The sequence below is a fragment of the Bos taurus genome, chromosome 20, assembly GCF_002263795.3.
Source record: "Bos taurus isolate L1 Dominette 01449 registration number 42190680 breed Hereford chromosome 20, ARS-UCD2.0, whole genome shotgun sequence".
Taxonomy (NCBI): Eukaryota; Metazoa; Chordata; class Mammalia; order Artiodactyla; family Bovidae; genus Bos; species Bos taurus.
The window spans coordinates 48,871,638-48,897,116 of NC_037347.1; the positions used below are offsets into that span (position 1 = coordinate 48,871,638).

Here is a 25,479-nt window from a genome sequence, read left to right on the forward strand (position 1 = left end):
TGAGTCTGGTTACTGGAGGAATGTTTAGTCCCTAAACTGTGTTCGACTTTTTGCAACCCCATGGACTGTAGCCTACCAGGCTCTTTTGTCCTTAGGATTTGCCAGTCAAGAATACTGGAGTGTGTGTCCATTTCCTTCTCCAGGGAATCTTCCCAACCCTGGTATTGAACCTGCATCTCTTGCGTTGAGAAATCAACTCTAAATATTCATTGCAAGGACTGTTCCTTTGGCCAACAGATGTGAAGAGCTGACCTATTAGGAAAGACTTGGATGTTGGGAAAGATTGAAGGTAAAAGGAGAAGGGGACAGAAGAGGATGAGTTTGATAGATAGCATCACTGACTCAGTGCGCATGAATTTGAGCAAACTCTGGGAGACAGTGGAGGACAGAGGAGTCTGGCATGGGGTTGCAAAGAGTTGGATGCCACTTAACTGAACAACAGCAAACTGCAATAATGATTATTTGTAGCATTTATAATGAAGGAATAATGTTTTGAAAAAGTTAATAAGTAGGTTTCTAGCAACATAGAACATACCTGGGAAGAATTAACATTAAGCAAACTAACCTGGTTTGTTTTGCATAATTTCCTATTTCTATTTCATTTTGTGTGTGTTATGAACTGCTGATATTTTTTGGAGTAGTTTTGTGTTTCCAAGAAAATTGAGAAGATGCAGAGTCTTCCCATATACCCACTGCCTCCACAACTGCATGTCCTCTCTCATTATCAATATCCCTCTCCAAAATGCAACATTTTTTTTTACTGAGGAGGGACCTACTCTAAACTATCCTCAAGGTCCTTAGTGTTCACTCTTAGGTGCTGTGCATTCTGTGGATCCGAACGAATGTTTAAGGACAAATGTATAAGCTTTTTGAAGATCCTGTGGATACATCCTTTTGTTCAGAGATTCTTTCCTCAGCCAAACTGAATCTACCAATAAGCCCATCAGATGTGCTCTTTACTTACAGTGTTTTTTGTCTCTCACGTTTATTTTTAGTTCTTTGTTACGATGTCCATGATTCTGCTTATATTGATCATCTGTTCTTACATGTTCTTTATTTTGTTCTTTAGAGTCCTTAGAATATTAATCAAAGTTGCTTTAGATTTCTAGTTTGATAATCCCAACACTCCTGCTATGTCTCATTCAGATGCTTGCTCTTATCTCTCCAATTTGCACTTTTTTGCCTTTTGGCATGCTTTGTAATTTTTTTTTTTTTTGATAACAGGATATGATGCACTAGGAGATGGAGCTGCTGTAAATAATCCTTTAGTAATGCTAGTGGAGGTGATAGAATTCCAGCTGAGCTATTTCAAATCCTAAAATATGATGCTATTAAAATGTTGCTGTCAATATGTCAGCAAATTTGAAAACCACAACAATGGCCACAGGACTGGAAAAGTCAGTTTTCATTCCAATCCCAAATAAAGGTGATGGTAAGGGAAGTTCCAACCACTGTACATTTGCACTCATTTCACACACTAGCAAAGTATTGCTCAAAGTCTTTCAAGCTGGGCTTCAACAGTACATGAACCAAGAAATTACAGATGTTCAAGTTGGATTGAGAAAGGCAGAGAAACAAGAGATCAAATTGCCAGCATCTGTTGGACCATTAAAAAGGCAAGGGAATTCCAGAAAAGCATCTACTTCTGCTTCATTGACTATGCTAAAGCCTTTGTGTGGATCACAACAAACTGTGGAAAATTATTAAAAGAGATGGAAATACCAGACCACCTTACTGCATCCTGTGAAACTTGTATGCACGTCAAGAAGCAACAGTTAGAACTGGGTGTGAAACAAATGACTGGATCAAAGTTGGGAAAGGAGTAGGTCAAAGCCGTGTATTGTCACCCTGCTTATTTAACTTATATGCAGAGTATATCATGAAATGTTGGGCTGGAAGAATCATTAGCTGGAGTCGAGATTGTGGGGAGAAACATCAAAACCTCAGATATGCAGATAACACCACCCTTATGGCAGAAAGTGAAGAGGAACTAAACAGCCTCTTGATGAAGGCGAAAGAGGAGAGTGAAACAGCTGGCTTAGAACTCAACATTCAAAAAAAAAAAAAAAAAAACAACTGACTATGGCATCTAGTCCCATCACTTCATTGCAAATAGATGGGGAAAGAATGGAAACAGTAACACACTTTAGTTTCTTGGGCTCCAAAATCACTGCAGATAGTGACTGCAGCCATGAAATTAAAAGATGCTTGCTCCTTGGAAGAAAAGATATGACAATCCGAGACAGCATATTAAAAGGAAGAGACATCAGTTTGAAGACAAAGGTTCATAGAGTCTAAGCTGTGGTTTTTCTACTAGTCATGTATGGATATGAGAGTTGGACCATAAAGAAGGCAGAGAACCAAAGAACTGATGCTTTTGAACTGTGGTGTTGGAGAAGACTCTTAAGACTCCCTTGGACTGGAAGCAGATCAAACCAATCAATCTTTGAGGGAATCAACCCTGAATATTCTTTGGAAGAACTGATGTTGAAGCTGAAACTCCAATACTTTGGCCACATGATGCAAAGAACCAATTCATTGGAAAAGACTCTGATGCCGGGAAAGATGGAGGGCAGGAGGAGCAGGGGGCAACAGATGAGAGGGTTGGATGGCATCACTGACTGAGTGGACATGAGTTTGAGCAAACTCTGGGGGATAGTAGAGAACAGGGAAGCCTGATATGCTGCAGTCCATGGGGTCATGAATAGTCAGAGACAACTGAGCAACAATGTGATAGATCTTCCCGACCCAGGGATTGAACCGGCATCTCCTGCTTTGCAGTCAGATTCTTTACCAGTTGAACTGTCAGGGAAGCCTAGGGATGGGGCAGGAGAAGCATTCTATAGTCTGTGACTAGTTCTTAGTCTTTCCGTGATTCTGTGCCTCTGGACTGAACTTCACAAATGTTTCTCAAGGTTTTCTCGCTCCTTAGGTGGGCCAGAATGTATTTCCTCCTTCCCTATGTAAGGTGGTACTAGTGGTACAGAACTTGCCTGCTAGTTCAGGAGACATAAGAGACATGGGTTCGATCCTTAGGTTGAGAAGATCCCCTGGAGGAGGGCCTTCCAACCCACTCCAGTATTCTCACTTGGAGAATCCCATGGACAGAGGAGCATGGTGGATTACAGTCCATAGGGTCGAAAAGTCATTACTGAAGTGACTTTGCACACGGGCAGTACTCCAACAGGTTAGGCTCTTGTTGACTAGTTTCCCCTGAGGGCTGGCCTTATTAAGAGTTGAATGATCTGACATATGTAAAAATATTTCCTTTACCCTCTCCCTGGGGAAACACAAGGGGATTTTCCTGATATTTACTGTGGAAACTTGGAGGTGTTCTTGATGGTAAGTCTCACCATGTTGAGGACTTTCCCCTTGGAGGTTTTAAATCTCCGAGTTATCCTCACTGAACCTCCAGCAGTTTATCATTTACAGTTCAGGTTTGCCACTCCATTACTGGTTCTGGCTGATTTCTGCTCATGAGTCTCTGGTCAGTTAAGCCGCTCTTCCTTCTGTTCATTTATCTATCTTCAATCATGGAGGCAGTAGTCCCTGAGTCCCCCTCCATTGTTATGAATCCAAGAAGAGTTGTTAATTTTTTAAGTCTGTTCAGGTTATCTTTGTTTTTAGGATGGAGTGGTATTTTTCTAAGCTCCTTCCTTGCTTATGAACTTAAAATATCATTCTTTTTTAATTGCTTAGTAACATTCCATTGTATATAACACAATTAGTTTATCCATTCACCTGTGACATTGACTTTTCTCTAGCCTTTCCCTGTGCACATTTTAGATGAATATCCTTTATTCCACTTGCATAAATGTCTAAATCTGCTTATCTTATTGGTACTGTAACAACTCACAAATGGAATGACTTAAAATATTACAGATGTATCTATTAGATTTCTAGAGGTCAAAAGGGCTTACCTGGTAGCTCAGTAGTAAAGAATCTGCCTGCCAGTGCAGAAGACATGCACTTGATCCCTGGATCGGGGAGATCCCCTGGAGAAGGAAATGGCAACCCACTCCATTATTCGTGCCTGGAGAATTCCATGGATAGAGGGGATTGGCGGGCCACAGTCCACAGGGTCACAAAAGAGCTGGACAAAACTTAGCAGCTGAACAACAGCAAGAGGTCAAAAGTCTAAAATCAAGATTTCTGCCTGGGTGGAGGGGAGGGCGATGCTCCAGGATAGTATCCATTCTTTGGCTTCTTTAGCTTCCGGGGTGGCCTGTAATCCTTAGCTAATGCACTCTTACTTGAGACACTCTATCCTCCAGCATCTGTGATCATCTCTTTTACTGACTGATCCTCCTGCCTCCCTCTTATAAGGCCCCCTCTGATTACCTTGTATGTGTGTGTTCAGTTGCTCAGTCATGTCCACAGTCGTGTTCAACTCTCACAACCGCATGAACTGTAGCCTGTTAGGCTCCTCTATCCATGGAATGTTTCCAGGCAAGAATAATGGAGCGGGTTGTCATTTCCTACTGCAGTTGATCTTCCTGACCTAGGGATTGAAACTGTGTCTCTTAAATCTCCTGAATTGGCAGGCAGATTCTTTAGCACTGCACCACCTGGGAAACACCTGTGATCATATTGAAAGAAAATGAAAGTGCTAGTCACTCAGTTGTGTCACAAAGTGACTCTTTGTGACCCCATGGACTGTAGCCCCCACAAGCTCCTCTGTCCATGGGATTTCCCAGGCAAGAATACTGGAGTGGGCTGCCATTCCCTCCTCCAGGGGATCTTCCCAACCCAGGGACTGAACCCAGGTCTCCTGTATTGCAGGCAGTTTCTTTACTGTCTGAGCCACCCTTGATTTTGTCTAAATGATCCAGGATAATCTCCTAAATCCCCAAGATTTTCAGTGAATCATATCTCTAAAGTTTCCTTACCCTGTAAAGAAGCATATATATAGATCCATATTTCAGAATTCAGGATATAAACATCTTTGAGGGGCCATTTTTCAACTTACTACACTGTGTTTCAAAGAGTTTATCTTATTTGACAATCCCATCAAAGGTGTAAAAGAGTTCCCATTCCTCCGCATCCTCACGGACATATGCGAGTCATCAGTCATTTTAGTTTAAATTTCTCAAATGATGAATGATGTTGAATATCTTTCAATATATTTTTTGCCCTCTGTCTTATTGTCAATTCAAATCTTCTTCCAATTTTTATTGGGTTTTGTGTTTTTGGATGGTTGATTTTGAGAATTCTTTATATATCTGGATACAAGTCTATAATTATCATATATTCATGCCAGACTCGAATGTGTCTGTATTTCCTCTTAACAATGTCCAAACTCATCAAGTTGTATACAATGAATATTTCAGGTGTTTATATTTCAATCTCACCTCAAAAAAGTGGTTAAAAACAAAAATGTGATAAAGGGATAGCATTAAAAAAATGAAAACACTCGGGTTATATTTGACAAAAGTTGGAAAAGGCTTATATACTGAAATCTACAAAACATGACTGAAAGATACATATAGTGTTCATAACTCAGGAGAATCAATGTCATTATGATGTTCACTTTTCTCAAATTTATCTATAGATTCAATGCAATCCCCATTAATATCCCCACAGATTTTATATATAAAATGCAAGGTAACTATAAAATTTAATGGAAAATGCAAGAAGTTCTATTATAACCAAAAAAAAAAAAAGAAAATTAAAAGACTAAAGTTGGAGGACTAAGATTATTTGATTTCCAGACTTACAAATTATAGTGATCAAGAGAATGTTCTATGGGTATAAAGATGAACAAACAAGCAAATATATATGAGTCCAAAAATATATAAACACACATAGATATACAAGTGATTTTTGACAAAGTTACAAAAGCAATTCAGTGGAGAAAGGATGCACTTTTCAGCAAATGGTTCTAGAAAAATTGGATATTCATAAGCAAAACATCAAACTGCAATTCATATATTGAGCTATATACAAAGCTTGATTCAAATTGGACCATACATGCTAAGAACTTAAACTATAAAACTTCTAAAAGAAAATACAAGAGAAAATGTTTTTGACCTTAAAGTTATGCAGAGATTTTTAAATATGAGACCAAAAGCCCAATCTATTAATGAAATAAATTCATATCTAATTAGTCATGGTTAAATGTATTTTTATTTAATCTTGTCATTGCTTGAGATGGTTTTATCAAATACATTTATGGAAAATATATTTAAATATATTTTAATTATCTTCAGTTCAGTTCAGTCACTCAGTCGTGTCCGACTCTTTGTGACCTCATGAACTGCAGCACGCCAGGCTTCCCTGTCCATCACCAACTCCTGGAGTTCACTCAAACTCACGTCCATCAAGTCGGTGATGCCATCCAGCCATCTCAAATCCCTCCCAGTATCAGAGTCTTTTCCAATGAGTCAACTCTTCGCATGAGGTGGCCAAAGAACTGGAGTTTCAGCTTTAGCATCATTCCTTCCAAAGAACACCCAGGACTGATCTTCTTTAGAATGGACTGGTTGGATCTCCTTGCAGTCCAAGGGACTCTCAAGAGTCTTCTCCAATACCACAGTTCAAAAGAATGAACTCTTTGGCGCTCAGCTTTCTTCACAGTCCAACTCTCAAACATCTTAAATCAGTATTAAAATGTATTTAACTATATATTCCTCAGAAAATATTTTATGAAATAATAGAAACTAAAATAATAAAGAAAAATGGTATATATGTGTATATATATATAGCTCCAGTTGTTTACTAACAATTTTTAAAAATGCAATGTCCTCATCCTCCTTCCTAAAAATATTGATAATTAAGCTTCTAAACTTATAGGTAAAAGATACATTGTATTGAAAATAATCAATATAGCAAGTGCTAGCAAATAGTTTTAAATTGAAAAAAAAAAGAGTTGAAATGAGAATCTTGCTTCAATAAGTTTTAAAGCTTTCATAGAAGATAAAAGAAACCCTCAATTATGCAAACTCTCCTCTAACTCTTAGGAATGAGTATAAATTTCTGGAGAATACTGTCTAGCATGTTCTGATGCATTTAAAAAGTCAAATATCATTTTGGTAAATGTTCCTATTACTTAGAATCCAATCAATCTGAGTTTCTGTAAAGTCAGTACTTTGTGATGTAAAACCATTTTATGCATCAGATAATTTCCTTTCTCCCAAGTATAGCATTACATGACAGATTTTAATACAGGTTATATCTGTCATGTTGAATGCTTCATGGGCTGTAGGGAGTTCCACAGTCATTTAATACACTCTGGGGAAATACTGCTTCATCATTAATCTTACTTCTGAAGCATATTTGCATTAACCTTTAAATCATCTGAATAATAAAACAAACATACAAATAAGTAAACATATTTCTTAGAAATCTTTGTGAATGAAATCATACATGTAAATGCTGGAGCACTTAAGAATACATTGTCATTTTAAAGAAATGAAACTCAATCCTCTTGGTCCTCCAACCACTTTTTATAACATTTTTGGTCTCCCAACCACTTTTTGTTGTATTTTATCATATCCTGAAATAAAATGTATACCTAACTGAAAATGAAAATAGGAAATTTTAAATAAAAATAGCTTAAGAATAATATAAACAAAGAATAAAAGTAATTATGATTTGAAAATATTATTTTCATACCTAAATATTTGGGCTTAACTTTATAGAGGAGTTAATGATGCTCAGATGTTTGAATCAATATATAATTCATGCATTCATTCAATCAGATTGTTTAATGAACATATACCATGTGCAAGAGTCCTTTCTAAGTACTGTGAAAACAATAGCAAGGAAAAGAGCAAAATTCCTTTTTTTTTCATGATGACAGACAGAATATGCGCACAATAAATAATACAATAAATAAATAAATACATGTATATTGAGATCTAGAAAATATTAGGGGAGGTTTCAAGAAAAATCCAAAGGAAACAGGGGCTCTACCTATGTGGATAACTACATGGAAAAACATTCCAGTTGGAGAGAAAATGTAGAGGTCCTGGTTGAAGAGAGGGGTATATGAGGTATGTTGCAGGCTGAAGCAAGAGGGACACTTTGGCTGGAAAAGAGTCAATTTTGAGTAGTGACCTGATGATTGAAGTATAGCATGAGGTCAGAGAGGAGATGGCACCCCACTCCAGTACTCTTGCCTGGAGAATCCCATGAACGGAGGAGCCTGGTAGGCTGCAGTGCATGGGGTCGATAGAGTCAGACACGGCTGAGCGACTTCACTTTCACTTTTCACTTTCATGCATTGGAGAAGGAAATGGCAACCCACTCCAGTGTTCTTGCCTGGAGAACCCCAGGGACGGGGGAGCCTGGTGGGCCGCCGTCTATGGGGTCGCACAGAGTCGGACACGACTGAAGCGACTTAGCAGCAGCAGCATGAGATGCTGGGTTTTTATCAAAATGAGGTGTGAAACCATCAGAGTGTTTTGTGTGGAAAAGTGACATGATCTGATTTACATTTCAGTGGGATTACCGGAAGTAATTCCTGGGTAGCTCAAATGGTAAAACAAACAGTAAAGAATCTGCCTGAAATGCAGGAGACTTGGATTCATCCGTAGGTTGAGAAGATCCCTTGGTTAAAGGAATGGCAGTCCACTCCAGTATTCTTGCCTGGAGAATAACACGGACAGAGGAGCCTGGTGGGCTACAGTCCATTGGTTCGCAGTCAGACATGACTGAATAAGTAACACACACACACAGGATTTACCGGAGATACACTGCTGAGAAAAAATAATTGCAGGTGGGGAGCAGTGAGAAGGCTGGGGCAACCTGGAATTCCAGATTAGCATAGGGGCAAGTCTGTGGTGATACATTGTGTAAATGTATCAAAGCTGGAACTTTCAGCATGATTAAATCCTTATAGACAATACTGTAAATTATGTCACATGTTGATTTACTGTAGTTGTGATTTGTATTTTCTGCTCTAGGAAGCTCTATTTGTTTCACAGATCTACCTAAGAAAGAAAAGAAAAGTCTTCAGCTGAAGACACTCAGATTTTTTTTTATTTTGGCTTTACTTTTATCTTTGAAGTGGATGAAAATTGAAGAAACTGTGCTGTTGTTTAAAAAAATTATTTAAATATCACTGCATTGCATGATAAGTGCCTATTTCCTGTAGTTATTAAAATAACTATTTTGTTTTCAAAATTTTAATTTATGTTAAATTACTCTGGGAAAGTTGATATGTAAAATTAACTACATCTCCACTCTATACAGGGGTTATAATTCCTAAAAACTAGTAAAGTTCCAAAAGGAAAAAAAAAATAAGGCTTAATATGTCCTTTCTTTGAAATTTGCTTGAAATTATTTGCAATCATCTTTTCTTATATTATAGACATCTTACTAGACAAGTCATGTCTCCAAAACTAGCAATTACTTTATGTAAGAGAGGGAAGGTAAATATTTTGGTTGCTATCATTAATTAATCTTTGTCACATTAAATTTAAAGTGACAGGTAACATTCATAATGTTGTCAACTGACTTTTTTTTGTTTGTTTGTTTTTTTGAAGCTTTTGGAAACATGTCCAAAACATTGATGAAATGTTGGAAACCAGTTGAAATACAGTAAAATTCAACAGAATAAAATAAGACTGCTTTTTCTTCATCCACGTTGGAAATTGTCAAGAAGTGAACTATGACAATATATCAATTTTTGCTACTATTTCTACTCTGGGTATGCCTGCCACGTTTCTGTTCTCCAGAGATAATGTTCAGAAGGACTCCTGTGCCTCAGAAAAGAATTTTAGGTGCACGTGTACCGAGGAGTGATGGCAAAATACTTCATCGTCAAAAGCGTGGTTGGATGTGGAATCAATTTTTCTTACTGGAGGAATATACAGGATCTGATTATCAATATGTAGGCAAGGTAAGTCTGTATTGAAATTGCAAATATTTACATTCTTTTATATGTGTATGTATATATGTCTCATAAGGAATACTTGAAGTTTATAAAAATTACCATTCTTACAAATTTTATTCTTTAGATATTCCTAAAGCAATATTTGATTATGGAATACAAATTATAAATTAAAAACTGTGTAACGAATATGGAATGATAAATGTAGGAGTTCACTTACTAGAATTAATTCTGCATAAAACCTCGTGGATTAGAGGTAACAAAATTGCAATTTCAGAATTTGTATTTAAAAATCAATGATTGGAAGAAAACTATATGTCAATCTAGTCACTTAAATTGACAATGCATGAATATTACACATATAGTCTCATTGCTGTTGACTTTAGTGAGGAAGAAAAGATGTATTTAGAAGTTCTTTGATATTTTGCAGAATGAGAAAGCAAATGTCATTAGAAACACGACCTAAGGCCAAAAAAATACTTACTTCTAAGAAAATTCCAGATATAATATGCCAGATATAATGTAATATAATATAATTCCAGATATAATATTCCAGATATTAATGTTACTTATTTTTCTAAAGTCCTACCATGGGGACATTTATGTAAGGAAGAAACAAATGGAAAGACAAGCAGTTAAAAGTAGTTTTCTAATCAGGAGCTTTCTAATCTCAAATGAGATTTCATGCTGTTCAGTTATAAAAGTTTGGGAAGAAAATGATCTGTGGTTAGGAATGGAAGGATAAGTGTGACAAAAGTAACAATGCTTTTATACACTGAGTTGTATTAATTTCAGTTTTCTTTCTTGACACTATCTGAATCTAATCAAAATTAGGTAATTTCTTAAAGAAATAATTCTTTTAATGGTGTTATTATTTTTATGGACAGTTTATGAAACTATGTTAAAGGGAAAAAAAAAGTTAAACACACTCACAAAAGGCAAACAGATATAATCAAATGTTCTTATAGCTCAAGCAAAGACTATAAAATTAGGATAGCTCCATGATTGTGTTAGCATTTATTGCATCAACCTAATGCTTTTGCACTGTGGTGTTGGAGAAGACTCTTGAGAGTCCCTTGGACTGCAAGGAGATCCAACCAATCCATTATAAAGGAGATCGGTCCTGGGTGTTCTTTGGAAGGAATGATGCTAAAGCTGAAACTCAGTACTTTGGCCACCTCATGCGAAGAGGTGACTCATTGGAAAAAACTGATGCTGGGAGGGATTGGGGGCAGGAGGTGAAGGGGCCAACAGAGGATGAGATGGCTGGATGGCATCACCGACTAGATGGACATGAGTTTGAGTGAACTCCAGGAGTTGGTGATGGACAGGGAGGCCTGGTGTGCTACAATTCATAGGGTCACAAAGAGCGACTGAACTGAACTGAACTGAAACTTCAGTAGAGTCATTCACATAATTAAAATCATGCTTGAAGTTTTTGTCTTCTAAGAAAAAGAATTTGAGAAAATATATGTTCATTGATTTTTTAAATACTTTGGTATGTTTTTTCATGTTCCAGTTATTTCAATCCTTTTAAAATCTCTGGCAATATAAGAATGATGGCATTAAAGGTTAAATGTCATATTGACTGGAAGGAGAAAAAAAGAAATGGCAACCTAAGCAATTTTACCAGAAAGCAAGCAGTAGTGGACTTATCACAGGTGTCATCTGATCAAATGCCTGATATCAGGAGGTGAAGGCAAATTTTATGGTTGCTGCAATAGGCAACTTTCAGTTTATGAAACCAACCACATGAAAATATAATAACTGAAATTTATCCATAGATACTATAAATGGTTTCATTTGGTTCTTCCTAGACATAGCAGTTATTTGCATAGATTTTCCTTCCTCTAGTCCTTAATGAGTAATAAATGTTGCTAAATTGAATTGCATTATGTGCTATTGTGATAGTCAAGCTACTTTATGTGCTTTCATTTGTTCTCTCTCCAAAGAATATCAATAGCTTGAAATCAAGAACTTCATATCTCCTTTTCTTTTTTTTTTTTTTTCCATATCTCCTTTTCTATCTCTTAGATTTTAATATTTAGTTGATTGGATTAACCTGAGTTGTATTGAACTGAATTTTTAGAGTGGTCTGATACCACTTAGCTCTTTGGTGGGGAACACTAATGTAGAATTTACATTACTACGGGGTATTAAAGCCGGTAAATACTTAAAAGACATATGCATTTTGATAAACAACTCAAATGCTGCTTCCATAGTCTGCTCTATAAAAGCAAGTCAGAAAACTCTTTAATAAGTAGAATCATAAGGAACTTAAAGAATGTGCTCACCAGTTTCTTCTATGTGTCCTGAGCTACCAGATCAACAGAAATAAATATATTCAATGTTGTAACTCTGACTTGACTTCTGATATTCAGAGCATCTGTTATTTAGCTTATATTTCAAGTCCATTTTGTATTTCTATCATTTATTCATGTAGTGATCTGTGAGTGTGTATGCTTAGTCTCAGTCATGTCTGATTCCTTCTACCCCATAGACTGTAGCCTGCCAGGGTCCTCCATCCATGGGCTTTTCCAGGGAAGAGGACTGGAATGGGTGGCCATTTCCTTCTCCAGGGGATCTTCCCGACCCAGAAATTGAACCCAGGTCTCCTGCATTTTAGGTGGATTCTCTAATGACTGAGCTACAAGGAAGCCCAACCTGTGAGATACCTATCTTTAAATGTCCCTTGCCTATAGTATATATGTGTATTATATATACTTGTCTATATATATATGATATATATATTATATTGCATTGTACAATATAATATATATAGTATATATGTGTATTATCACTGAATGTTTATATTGCATTAATTACTTATATAAAGATTTTATTTTAGAGATAAACATATCAATGTGTGTATGCAAAAAAGATAATATGCAACATAGAATATTTTTAAATGTGCATTTTAATGAATATAATAAGAAGCTAAGATATATTCTCTTCATGAGATATAATTTTTTTTGAAATTTCCTAGATATTCTTTCCAACATTACTTATAATAAATGTATTACATATTCATCCTTTCAGAAATTCTGGTTCTAGTTTTTAGTTTGTTTAAAGTACATATGTGATATTGATGCTAAGTGATTCAATGAATAGTTTAGTTTAGAGGTAGAAGTTATAATTGTCCCAATTACTAGACACATGGGAAGACGTTGACAGACACTCCATTGTTGTGGGAAATATAGTGGGAGCTCTGAGTAAAGCCAGTGAAGAGACTTACAATGGGGAATTGAGGACAAAACTGAAAAGCACATGCATAAAGAGGGGGAACATTTAAATACCAAGCAGCCAATGTGAGCAAATCAGAAAGTGAAAATCACTCAGTAGTGTCTGACTCTTTGCAACCCCATGGACTATACTGTCCCTGGAATTCTCCAGTCAAAACACTGGAGTGGGTAGCCTTTCCCTTCTCCAGAGGATCAAACCCAGGTCTCCTGCATTGCAGGCAAATTCTTTACCAGCTGAGTCACAAGGGAAGCCTGTAAAACAGTCAATCGATCCTGTAAAAAAATGGATGGCATATAATTTTTTAGATAAAAACCCATTACTGCTTACAGAATTAAAGCAAGGGAAAGAACCCCTTAGTACTCATTGGGTTAAAGCAGAAGAAAGCTTAGGAAAAACATGTTACTGCCAATCTAAACACTCATATATATCCTTGTTACTGCCACTATTTTTCTCTCTCAGTGGTTAAATCAGTTAACTTCTTCTAGCCTTCATTTTCTCATCTATTGTATGATCATATCAGTGGTTTTGCATTATATATAAATATATAGTTATATATTTACCACTGAGCCACCAGGGTAGCCTATAATGTACATTATATATATATTCAGTTCAGTTCAGTCGCTGAGTCATGTCCGACTCTTTGCAACCCCATGAATCGCAGCACACCAGGCCTCCCTATCCATCACCAACTCCCTGAGTTCACTCAGACTCATGTCCATCGAGTCAGTGATGCCATCCAGCCATCTCATCCTCTGTCAGCCCCTTCTCCTCCTGCCCCCAATCCCTCCCAGCATCAGAGTCTTTTCCAATGAGTCAACTCTTTGTGTGAGGTGGCCAAAGTACTGGAGTTTCAGCTTTAGCATCATTCCTTCCAAAAAAATCCCAGGGCTGATCTCCTTCAGAATGGACTGGTTGGATCTCCTTGCAGTCCAAGGGATTCTCAAGAGTCTTCTCCAACACCAAAGTTCAAAAGCATCAATCCTTCGGCGCTCAGCCATCCTCACAGTCCAACTCTCACATCCATACATGACCACAGGAAAAACCATAGCCTTGACTAGCCGGAACTTTGTTGGCAAAGTAATGTCTCTGCTTTTGAATATGCTATCTAGGTTGGTCATAACTTTCCTTCCAAGGAGTAAGCATCTTTTAATTTCATGGCTGCAGTCACCATCTGCAGTGATTTTGGAGCCCCCCCAAAATAAAAAAAAATATATATATATATATACTGTATATATATATATATATATAATGTATATATTATATTAATGTACAATATTATAGGCTACCCTGGTGCCTCACTGGTAAAGAATCTGCCTGCTAATGCAGGAGATGCAGGTTCAATCCCTGGGTCTGGAATATCCACTGGAGAAAGAAATGGCAACCTACTCTAGTGTTCTTGCCTGGGAAATACCATGTACAGAGGAGCCTGGTGGGCTACAGTCCGTGGGATCACAAAAGAGTTGGAGGGAACTTAGCAACTAAACAATAACAAATGTACATTATATTTTTAATTTTATATGATTACATTATAAATGTGAAGTGTATAAGCATTTAAAAGCCCATTTATTAAGAAAAATTAAAAAGAATAAGAAGAAATAAAGGAAGACTGAGAAAAAAAAGAAGAAAGCCGGTGGTGGAATTGCTACTGCCATGGCTTTTATTAAGAAACTAGCTAAACCCATGATGAACTCAAAGCATTTCTTTGTTCACCTCTCAGTGATAAAAAAAAAAATCTTTTCCTCTAAATAATTTAATCAAATATATTCTAAACCAAAATACATTTTGCATAAGTTTTTTTTTTCAGTGAAATAATCACAGTATTGACCTTTAAGATGGGATAGTGTCTGCTAACCTTTCTCTACCTTCCAAAAAAAGGGGTTTAAAACTTGAACTTCAAGTATCTAGTTTGCTCTATGCTGCATTTATATCTCAGCTTCCTATGAACATTTTTAAATTCCCCAATTTAAGATTTGAGAAACATTGTGTTTATCAACTATTTTCATTAGTTTAATTTTTTTTTACATATAGCTTATCACAGATTTTCATTGCCTGTTTCAGTTGCTCTAAATTCAAATCTCTAGGCTTCCAAAAATTCAAATAATGACATTAAGCTAGATATGCTTGAATTTACTTTGAGCTGTAATAAACACACAGTTCTAAGTGAATTACTAATTCTATTTACTGTCCAAATTTTTCAGTTTATATAATAATTATTCTGAAGTTGAGAAAAACATGTTAAAAATATATTTTTAATCAAAGGCAGAGAATGAGAAAGATCCCCAAACACCAAAAACTTAATAACATAATTGAGCAACAATAAATCTGATTTTGAGTCAGCATAGTATCAATAAAATAATTCACTCTAGGAAGTAAAAACATAATAATTTTAATGAACAATTAGGACAACTGTCTAACTTCTTGATTTAATGTAAAAATACACCATATGGACACATGAAAGAGATTCTTGGGGCCTCCAAGTGATTCAGACCTGATAGTCTCATTGATGTCATCATTCTCTAAATGTAGAATACATTTGACACATAGAATCTTTTTTTCCTGGTGATAGATTTTTTAAAATTATTATTATTGAAGTATAGTTGATTTATAATGTTGTGTTAGATTCAGGTATATAGCAAAGGGCATATATATATACACACACACACACATATATATTCTTTTTCAGATTCTTTTCCCTTATAGGTTATTATAAAATATTGGTGTATCTGCTACATCTCCTGCATTGGCAGGATAACAGAAAGTTATGGGACCCTTTCTGTCTTAGATACCGCACAGATGGCAAAAGCCTGAAATAGGTGACTGCAGCCATGAAATTAAAAGATGCTTACTCCCTGGAAGGAAAGTTATGACCAACCTAGATAGCATATTCAAAAGCAGAGACATTACTTTGCCAACAAAGGTTAGTCTAGTCAAGGCTATGGTTTTTCCAGTGGTCATGTATGGATGTGAGATTTGGACTGTGAAGAAGGCTGAGAGCTGAAGAATTGATGCTTTTGAACTGTGGTGTTGGAGAGGACTCTTGAGAGTCCCTTGGACTACAAGGAGATCCAACCAGTCCATTCTGAAGGAGATCAGCCCTGGGATTTTTTTGGAAGGAATGATGCTAAAGCTGAAACTCCAGTACTTTGGCCACCTCACACAAAGAGTTGACTCATTGGAAAAGACTCTGATGCTGGAGGGATTGGGGGCAGGAGGAGAAGGGGACAAAAGAGGATGAGATGGCTGTATGGCAACACTGACTCGATGGACGTGAGTCTCAGTGAACTCAGGGAGTTGGTGATGGACAGGGAGGCCTGGCGTGCTACAATTCATGGGGTTGCAGAGAGTCGGACATGACTGAGCTACTGATCTCTGATCTCTTGGCACTTACTATTTTGTCTGAGGCTTTTGGGATTTGTTCTCTGTCTGAGATAAAAAGAGTGTCATAACTTTTTGTTATCCTGACTTAATTTGAGATTTGCATTACATGAATCTATGCTACTAAATGTCCAGCCTGGAGAGGCAAGTTGTTTTTATTTATTTCTTTGGAAGGGGCTTTTAATGTGCAACAGTTTATAATTAAGTTATCATTGGAAATTTCTAGAAGAAAGGTGTTCCAAAAACTGGAAAACAAAAAAAGTGTTATTCATGAGAGAATCACCTGACTTTAAACATTCACAAAGTCAGAAAGTACCAGCTGCGCTCACCAAATTAGACTGTATGTGTTTTATCCTTAATACTATGGGTACAATCAAATCAAACCTAGTTGCAACCAGGAAAGGATGAGTTGGAACTAAGGTAGAAGAAACTGTCCTGACCTCCCCACTGCAATCTGCCTATGGAGGAAGAAGTTCTCAGATGAACTTGTGGAAGAACTTTATATCAGAGTTTATAGAGTTAGAAGCACTCACTTTGACATTTTAAAAACTGTGTCGAGGCCAAAAGTTCCCAGGTGATTTTTTTCTTTTTTTTTTAAATACAAACATGATGAAGAGAACCTACATAAAACACACACACACACACACACACACACACACACACACACACACACACACACATTTAGCTGTTCCATACATATAGGCTTGCTTTGGTGCTGAGATGGGAGAAGGAACGGTCTTGTGATAGAGTTATTTTCTATCTGAACCCCAGTAATGAAAACCATAAAAGGAGTGAATTTAGTTGGAAAATATCCTGGAAGAAAATAAATCAGGATGACTTGATAGACATCAACAGAAAATCCTTTAGATTAAATGATTAATTGAAACCTTCCTGATGAGACATTTGGACTTTTGAGCTACTTCACTTTCACTTTCACATAGACGTTATTTCCCTAATAGAGGTAAAGGGAATTTGCTCAGTCTTGTTTGACTCTTTGCGATCCTCATGGGCTGTAATCTACCAGGCTTCTCTGTCCATGGAATTTTCGAGCCAAGAGTACTGGAGTGGGTTGCCATTTCCTTCTCCAGGGGATCTTCCCAACCCAGGGGTCAAACACGGGTCTCCTGCATTGCAGGCAGACACTTTATCATCTGAGCCACCAGGGAGGTTAATATAGGTAAAGACCACAATTAAAAAAGATGAACCTGAATTAGAATTTATAAAGACTCTACTAATCCTCAAGCATTTTTAAATAGAGACATGTCCTGCAAAACCCTGATACTATTTTCCAGGCAGACCACCTTTGGTTTTTCATTTTCAGAATGCATCCAATGTCTATATCTCTCAATATTTCAGCTAGAAGTTACATTGGAAAATTATGCTCACATCCTCAAAGCTCACTATAACATTTTAACAAAGTAGTTAAATTGAGGAAGATCTTAAGCTATGTTCCAGATATACGTGGTAGAAGTACAAACCACCCATAGGTGGTTTAAAGATAAGAGAGCCTACAAAATAGAACGTGCACCTAAAATTTTGTAAGCTTTTTTGGGAAGCCATACTAATTCATGTTAACTCATAAGTGATCAGGTAACACTGATTTAAGCATTTTATGTATTAATGTTATAGCATGCTATTCTTATATAGAGATTTTACTATTGTTTTATTTACTTTTTAAAGAAATTGGTTTTGAATTTGGGTTTAATGTGTAAGCATTCTATTTTTTCCCATTTAAACTAAGGGGAAATAGACTTCTTGTTAGCATTTTCCAATAAAATATCCAATGCCAAATATCGAATTAAAAAAAAGATAAATGGAATTAAGTATGGGATACGCATATATAAAAAAACAACTTCAATCATTCTTTTACTTAAAAGTTCTTACTGGTAGTAGTGACAGTATATAATTACTAAACTCTTCCATGAACTTATTTACATAACATGCTATATCACTGTATAACCCTCACAGAACAACAGTACATCCACATCACCTAAATAATTTACCACGCTCACTGCCCCTACTGTACTCTAGTGATTTGCGGGAAGTCTTTCCACTCATCTTTATACCCTTGATTTAGTAACCTGGAGAAGCTGTTTCCATCTTTTCTTTCCCACCAGCCTTATTTTTATATGCCCTTCTCTTGGACTTACCATTTTATAATCCCCTCCATACAGAAGCTCTCTTGTCTCTTTTTTCTGCTTCTTCAGTTTGTCTCCCAGCATCTTTTAAAATCTACATCTCTATGCTGTGTCCCCTGAATTTATTTTTATTGGGTTACGTTTTATATAATAGAGAATTATGGATTTATTTTCTAAAAATATTATTTCTATGATTTTAGACCAATTAATTCACAAAGATTAGTAACAGTTGGAAGTAGATAGAAGCACTTTGATAATAATAATAGATGGGTAATAATTTTTAAAAAATGACTCAATTTCTCTGTGCCAAATAAACTTTTAAAAACATTAGCTATTATTTTAAAATATTAAACTTGAGAAAAATTTAGATATACAATTTAACCCATCATTTTTCAAATACAGAACTTTAAGAAATATAATAATCTTCTAATGAAGATTATGTGAAAATTGAGTCAGACTTTTGGCTAAAGTTCGAGAGAAATTTCTGTAAATGAAAAATGTATTGAAATCTCACTTAAATTTGTTCTCTAGAAAATCTCTTAGTATAATTAATCAGTAAGAGGTGAGTGTATAATGGCCATGAAGCATAGGAAATTATTATTATGGCATTATGAATTTCTACCAAAGCCCTCTCATTTTCTTTCTTGGAGACAATATACAATTATATAGTCAATTAAATTTTTGTCCCCTTTGTACTAAACAATAATGTTCTTTTCAGTAAAGAAAATGAAAAAAGGGGATGCATGTTATTATGCTTGCTCATCAATGTCTCATACTTGGAATATGTTCAAATGTTCAAATTCCTAGTTGCTTCTTGTGAAAACCTGAATAGAAAAGGACAGTACATTTCAATAAATTTTCTGAAGTGAATTCTTAAATATTTACAGAATATAGTTATGTCTGACTTTTTGCAACCCCATGGAATATACAGTCCATGGAATTCTCCAAGCTAGAATACTGGAGTGGGTAGCCTTTCCCTTTTCCAGGGGATTTTCCCAACCTGGGGATCAGACCCAAGTCTCCCGCATTGCCAGCGAATTCTTTACCAGCTGAGTCACAAGGGAAATCCAATATAGTTAAACTTCTACTTTCATTTTATCAAAGAATATGATTTAATCTTAATTTTATTATCATTATTAATATTGTTGGTGGTGGTATTACTATTTTGTTAATTGAGTAACTGCGTTTCATGGGCTCCTGGTAATTATAAAAAGAAGTTAAAGAAAAGCATATTAGTTTGCAGGTAAATGAACTAAGTTTATAAAAGGGAACAATGATTTTGCTGGGATATAATATACAAACCTTTGGTTTTTTCCCTAGAACTCTAATCCACAGGAAGCAAAAACACTTTATGCAAATTTCATTCTCTCTGGTAAAATTCTTTCACTAACCTTGCTTTTAAAGCTATACTTTATGCATTTATAGATTACATAAAGTTATTAAATTTAGAATTTTAAATGAAGATATTAAATCTCAGTGCAGGATTAAAATTATTTTATCAAATAGGAAATTAAGCTATAAGAATGTGTACTACTATAGCATTTATCTCAAGGAACATTTCCTATTTTAACTGCTGTTTAGCTTAAATTCCCTCAGTGAACTCCTCAGTTCCGTGTTGTATCTTCCAAATATCCCCAAAAAACTCTAACAAAATTGAATTCTTCAATTTTCCCTGATACTAGTTCTGCCACTGGAGAAGGCAGTGGCACCCCACTCCAGTACTCTTGCCTGGCAAATCCCATGGACAGAGGAGCCTGGTTGGCTGCAGTCCATGGGGTCGCTAAGAGTCAGACACGACTGAGCGACTTCCCTTTCACTTTTCACTTTCATGCATTGGAGAAGGAAATGGCAACCCACTCCAGTGTTCTTGCCTGGAGAATCCCAGGGACGGGGGAGCCTGGTGGGCTGCCGTCTATGGGGTCGCACAGAGTCGACACGACTGAAGTGACTTTGCAGCAGCAGCAGTTCTGCCACTATGTAGAAAACAACATCATAAGCTTAGCACCAAATCTAGTTTGTAAATGTTGGGTTATCCTGAGAGCAGAGGAGCAGAGGGATAATGTGAATCATGCACTGAGTGTATGCATTCCTGAGAGCTGAGTGTCCAGGAATGTGGTGAAGAATAGGTTACCTGACTTTCTTTTCTGAATAATAGCACAAAACTAAAATTGCATTGGTAACAGGAATATTTCTACTACTTCACAGAAAAGTCAATTTATTTTTGTAGTTGTTATATGTTTGTTATTTAATTTATATGTTGAATTGATAATGCATGCACTTTGCATAAAATTTAAAGGGCAAAATAGGGCATATATTACAGTTAAAACTACCACTACGACTCCCACCAGGATCCATAGTTCTCTTCCTCAGAAACTGCATTGATCAGTTCTGGGTTTTGTTTTGTTTTGTTTTACATATATACTCCAAAAGATATTATAGAACTACTTAACAAGTATTTACTGTTTTGTTTTTATATAAATGGTGGTGTACTTAATACAATGTTATAAAACATGATTTGTTTTTTACTTAAAAATGTAACTTGACATATTCCATCAGGGCAAAAAGATACACTTCATTTTTAAAAGCATTTAGTAGCTTTATAGTATTATTTCCAGTAAATATATTGTAATTTATTTTACCATTTTCTTTGAAGGACTTTTATTCTTTTAAAAAAATTAAGTGATATAATCATATGTTATTTCACACAGTGCTGGTATAGCTTTAGGAATATGGTTAGACTTGAAATGTTGAAGCAAAGTTTGGAAACTTTAAACTTTCAGAGTTATTGCTAAATTGCTCTTCATTATGTTGTTTGAATTTATCATGCCAACAGCAAGGTACTTCAGCAACTTTTGTTGTTCAGTGCTAAGTCATGTCCAGCTCTTTGCGACCCCATGGACTGCAACACACCAGGCTTCCCTGTCCTTCACTATCTCCCGAGTTTGCTCAAATTCATATCTATGTAACTATTTAATTGTTTAAATCTCTGTACTATCAACATTTGTAATAGTTTTTCAATCTTGTAAATTAAAACACTTCTCTTATTTTAAGTGAGAATGAACATTTCTTCATGTGTTTAAAGCATTTTTTATTTAAATTGGTGTTTATATCCTTCACCAAATTTTCTATTGTTAAACTAGTTTTTTTTTTGACCTGTAAGTTCTCTTTATTAATTGACCCTTAATTCTTTTTTTACTTTCAATGTGATACATGCTGAAAGTTGAATAAAACACACTTATAAACTTTAACAAATAAGTGTATGACCTCAAGTCCAGTCAAGAAATGGAAAATTAGTAGTCCCTAAGAACCTCTGTGTGTCAGCAACAACATCATTTCTCCTTTATAAAAGTGGCAATTACATTCATTTGGGGTTAGTAATGCCTTGTATTTCTTTATAGTTTGAACCAGTCATAAACAACATGCTGAGTTTTAAATGTTTCTGAAATTTAAAGTAATCATTGCTCACATATTCTTTTGTGTCTTTTGCCCAAATGGGGTTATAAAATTAAACCAAATTTTGTGCAGAGGGTCTCTGTGTTTGGATTTAGTCCTACATTACTATCAGTAATGGAGATACGGTGTTGTCCCTTCACCTTACTTTGGTTCTTGCTCACAGTACTTCTGTGAATGTTTCTGTACATGCGTTCTCTTGCTTATGTACATTGAAAGAGTATATGATTAGGAGTAATTTGCTGATCTTTACTGGAGAAGGAAATGGCACTCCACTCCAGTACTATTGCCTGGAAAATCCCATAGACAGAGGAGCCTGGTAGGCTACAGTCCATGGGGTCGCAAAGAGTCGGACACGACTGAGCGGCTTCACTTACTTACTTACTGTGTGCCTAGCTTCAATTTTTCCAAGTATTGCCATTTTAGTTTCCTTGACTTTAACCAGTGCATACCCCCACTGTCAGTATACAATGGTTTCTTTTATTCTAAGTAGAGATTCAATTTTGTTATTTTTAGACTTTTCTCTTTTTAAATCTGATGTTTTAATTGGCATTTTCCTAAATAACAATGAACTTTGTGTGTGTGTCAACAAGTTTTTCAAGTGTTCTATCAACCATTTCTTCAGGTCATCTATTCCTTGCTTATTGGTTGTTTCATTCTGAAATCCATAATAGGTGTGTAGCACTTATTATTTTTAGATACGCTCTAGGTTACCAGGTTACATCTCTGAATAAAAGACAACACATCCTGCGTCATGAAGCTCACTTTTTTTTGGGGGGGGGGTGTGGGAAATGCAGGAAATTAAAAATAAATATAATAAATATAGAAGCCTTAGGTATGTTAGATGATAAAAGTTGCTGTCAGAAAAGAAGAGAGAGGTACTTCTCTGGTGGTCCAGTGACTAAGACTCCATGCTCCCAATGCAGGGGGCCTGGGTTCAATCCCTGGTCAGGAAACTAGATTCTATATTCCACAGCTAAGAGTTCACAAGCTGCAACTATGAGATCCCACATGCTGCAGCAAAGACCCAGTGTAGCCAAGTAAAGAAAATATTTTTTAAAAAAAGAAAAGAAGAGAGAAAGCAAGGTAATAAATATTGAGGGGTGGAATAGAGCCGGTGATGGTAGTCAATACTTCATCACTAAAAAGGTGATATTTAAGCAAAGGATTTGGAGGAAGTGAAAGGGGTAACTAACAGCTATTAATGGAATACATTTTTCTTTCTTTTTTTTGCATCAAGATGAAATAGTTACTACAAACATTGTAAATCAAGAGATTCTCCGTGAATATTCAAGGAAAGTCAAGGAGGTATGTGTGCCTGGGGCAAAAGAGGCAACAACAACAGTAACAACAGAAGGGGAAGACAGAAAGGTTAACAGTATGCACAGATGCTACAGAATGTGGCAGACAGAATAATTCCCTCAAAGACTCTTGTTATTGTTCAGTCACCCAGTTGTGTCCAATTCTTTATGACCCCATGGACTGCAGCACGCCATGCCTCCCTGTCCCTCACCATCTCCCAGAGTTTGCCCAAGTTCATGCCAATTATTGGTGATGCCATCCAGCCAACTCATCCTGTGACACCCAAAGATATCCACATCCTGATTCTCAAAATTTGTGTATGTTATTTTAAATTGCAAGCAGAGACTCGTAGCTGTAGTAAATTTGAAGCTCTTGAGATAGGAGAGATTATATCCTGGATTTCCTGTGTGATCCCCATGTAGTTCCATGGTTCCCTGTAGGAGTAAGACAAGAGGTTTAAAATCAAAGGAAAGGGATGTCACAATGGAACCAGAGGTTAGAGTAACAAGCTTTGAGTGTGGAAGAAGGAACAGGGGCCAAGGAATACATAAACCCTCCAAAAGCTGGAGATGGCAAAGAAACAGAGTCTCATCTGGAGCCTCCAGAATGAGCAGAGCCCTGCTAACACCTTGCTTTAGACTTCTGACCTCCAGAACTGTAAGAGGATAAATTTGTGGTTTAAGTAACTAAAGTTTGTGATTTTACAGCAGCTATAGGAAGCGAAGACATAAAATACTGTATTTTGTCTTTGACTCTGAGTTGAAATGGGATGATATTGTAGAATTTTTAGCAGAAGATTGACATTGTATGAAATAAGTTGTTAAAATATCAGTCTGACTTCTGACATTAAAGTTGGCACAGTAGAAATTGGTGTAGTTTCATGCATAGATGTTAGGGAGCATTGTTACAGATGACTCAAAACATTTTGGGCTGAGCAACTGAAAACTGACTTGCTTTTATTTGCAGTGGTAGGGCATTAAGAGTAAAACCTCGAGTTCATCTTTGGATATGTTAAAATAAATGGAATTTTGTGATTATATGAGTTCAGGAAAGATTTCTAAACTGGTCTCTTAAAAGTCATCAGCATATAGATGAGAGATGGGACTGTAAAATATCAAGAAATTGAATGTAGTCATAAGTGGAAATAAAGCTGCTTTCAAGGACAAACCCACATTAAGATGTATGCGTGAGAAGGAGGAGGATGTGGGACAAAAGAACAGAACATAACAAATACAACCAAGAAAGAATATTCTTTGAACTGTGAGGAAAACTAAGACCTTGGAGTGTCTTAGAAGACTGGCAAAGAACATATTTGGAGAGGAGAATGTGTTAACTGAGTCAAAAGCTGCTAAGTCAAGTACGTGGAGAGTCCTATTGACTTTAGTTTCATGGAGATTCTAGGTGAACTTACTTTTATGGTTCCAATGATGTGGGTCCAGAATTCTTACCATAGTGGATCTCAAAGGGAATGGAGAGAGAGAAATTGGAAAAGTCACACACAGGGAACATTAGAGTCTTGCTGTAGCACTATCTGATAGGGACAGTGTGAGTTGGATCAAAAAAAAAAAAGGAACAACTCTTTTTTGACTTGTCTTTCTGCATTGAAAAAAACTCCAATAGAATATTGAATAGATGATATGAGAGGGACTATATTTTGTTCTTAATTTGAAACAGTGCTCAACAGTTCAGTTCAGTCACTCAGTCATGTCCAACTCTTTGTGACCCATGGACGATGGCACACCAGGCCTCCCTGTCTATCACCAACTCCCAGAGTTTACCCAAACTCATGTCCATTGAGTTGGTGATGCCATCCAACCATCTCATCCTCTGTCATCCCCTTCTCCTCCTGACCTCAATATTTCCCAGCCCCAGGGTCTTTTCACATGAGTCAGCTCTTCACAGCAGATGGCTAAAGTATTGCAGTTTCAGCTTCAGCATCGGTCCTTCCATTGAATATTCAGGACCGATTTCCTTTAGGATGGACTGCTTGGATCTCCTTGAAGTCCAAGGGACTCTCAAGAGTCTTCCCCAACACCACAGTTCAAAAGCACAGTGCTCAGCATGTTATCATTAATTGTGAAGTTTCTTAAGGTTGTTTTAAAATATATTTTTATAGGACTAAAGGATTTTCTTTTA

At 36.3% G+C, this 25,479-nt stretch overlaps 1 protein-coding gene across 3 annotated transcripts in view; it reads left to right on the top strand.

The window, feature by feature from the left end:
- Nucleotides 1-25,479, top strand: part of CDH10 (cadherin 10) — a 186,571-nt gene that overhangs the window by 59,780 nt on the left and 101,312 nt on the right. For all 3 annotated transcript variants that reach the window (XM_024981381.2, NM_001076266.2, XM_005221635.5), the window contains exon 2: nt 9,489-9,844. In XM_024981381.2, coding sequence (XP_024837149.1) covers nt 9,614-9,844 — 231 coding nt within the window. In that variant the 5' untranslated portion in view covers nt 9,489-9,613. The remainder of the gene's footprint in view (nt 1-9,488; nt 9,845-25,479) is intronic.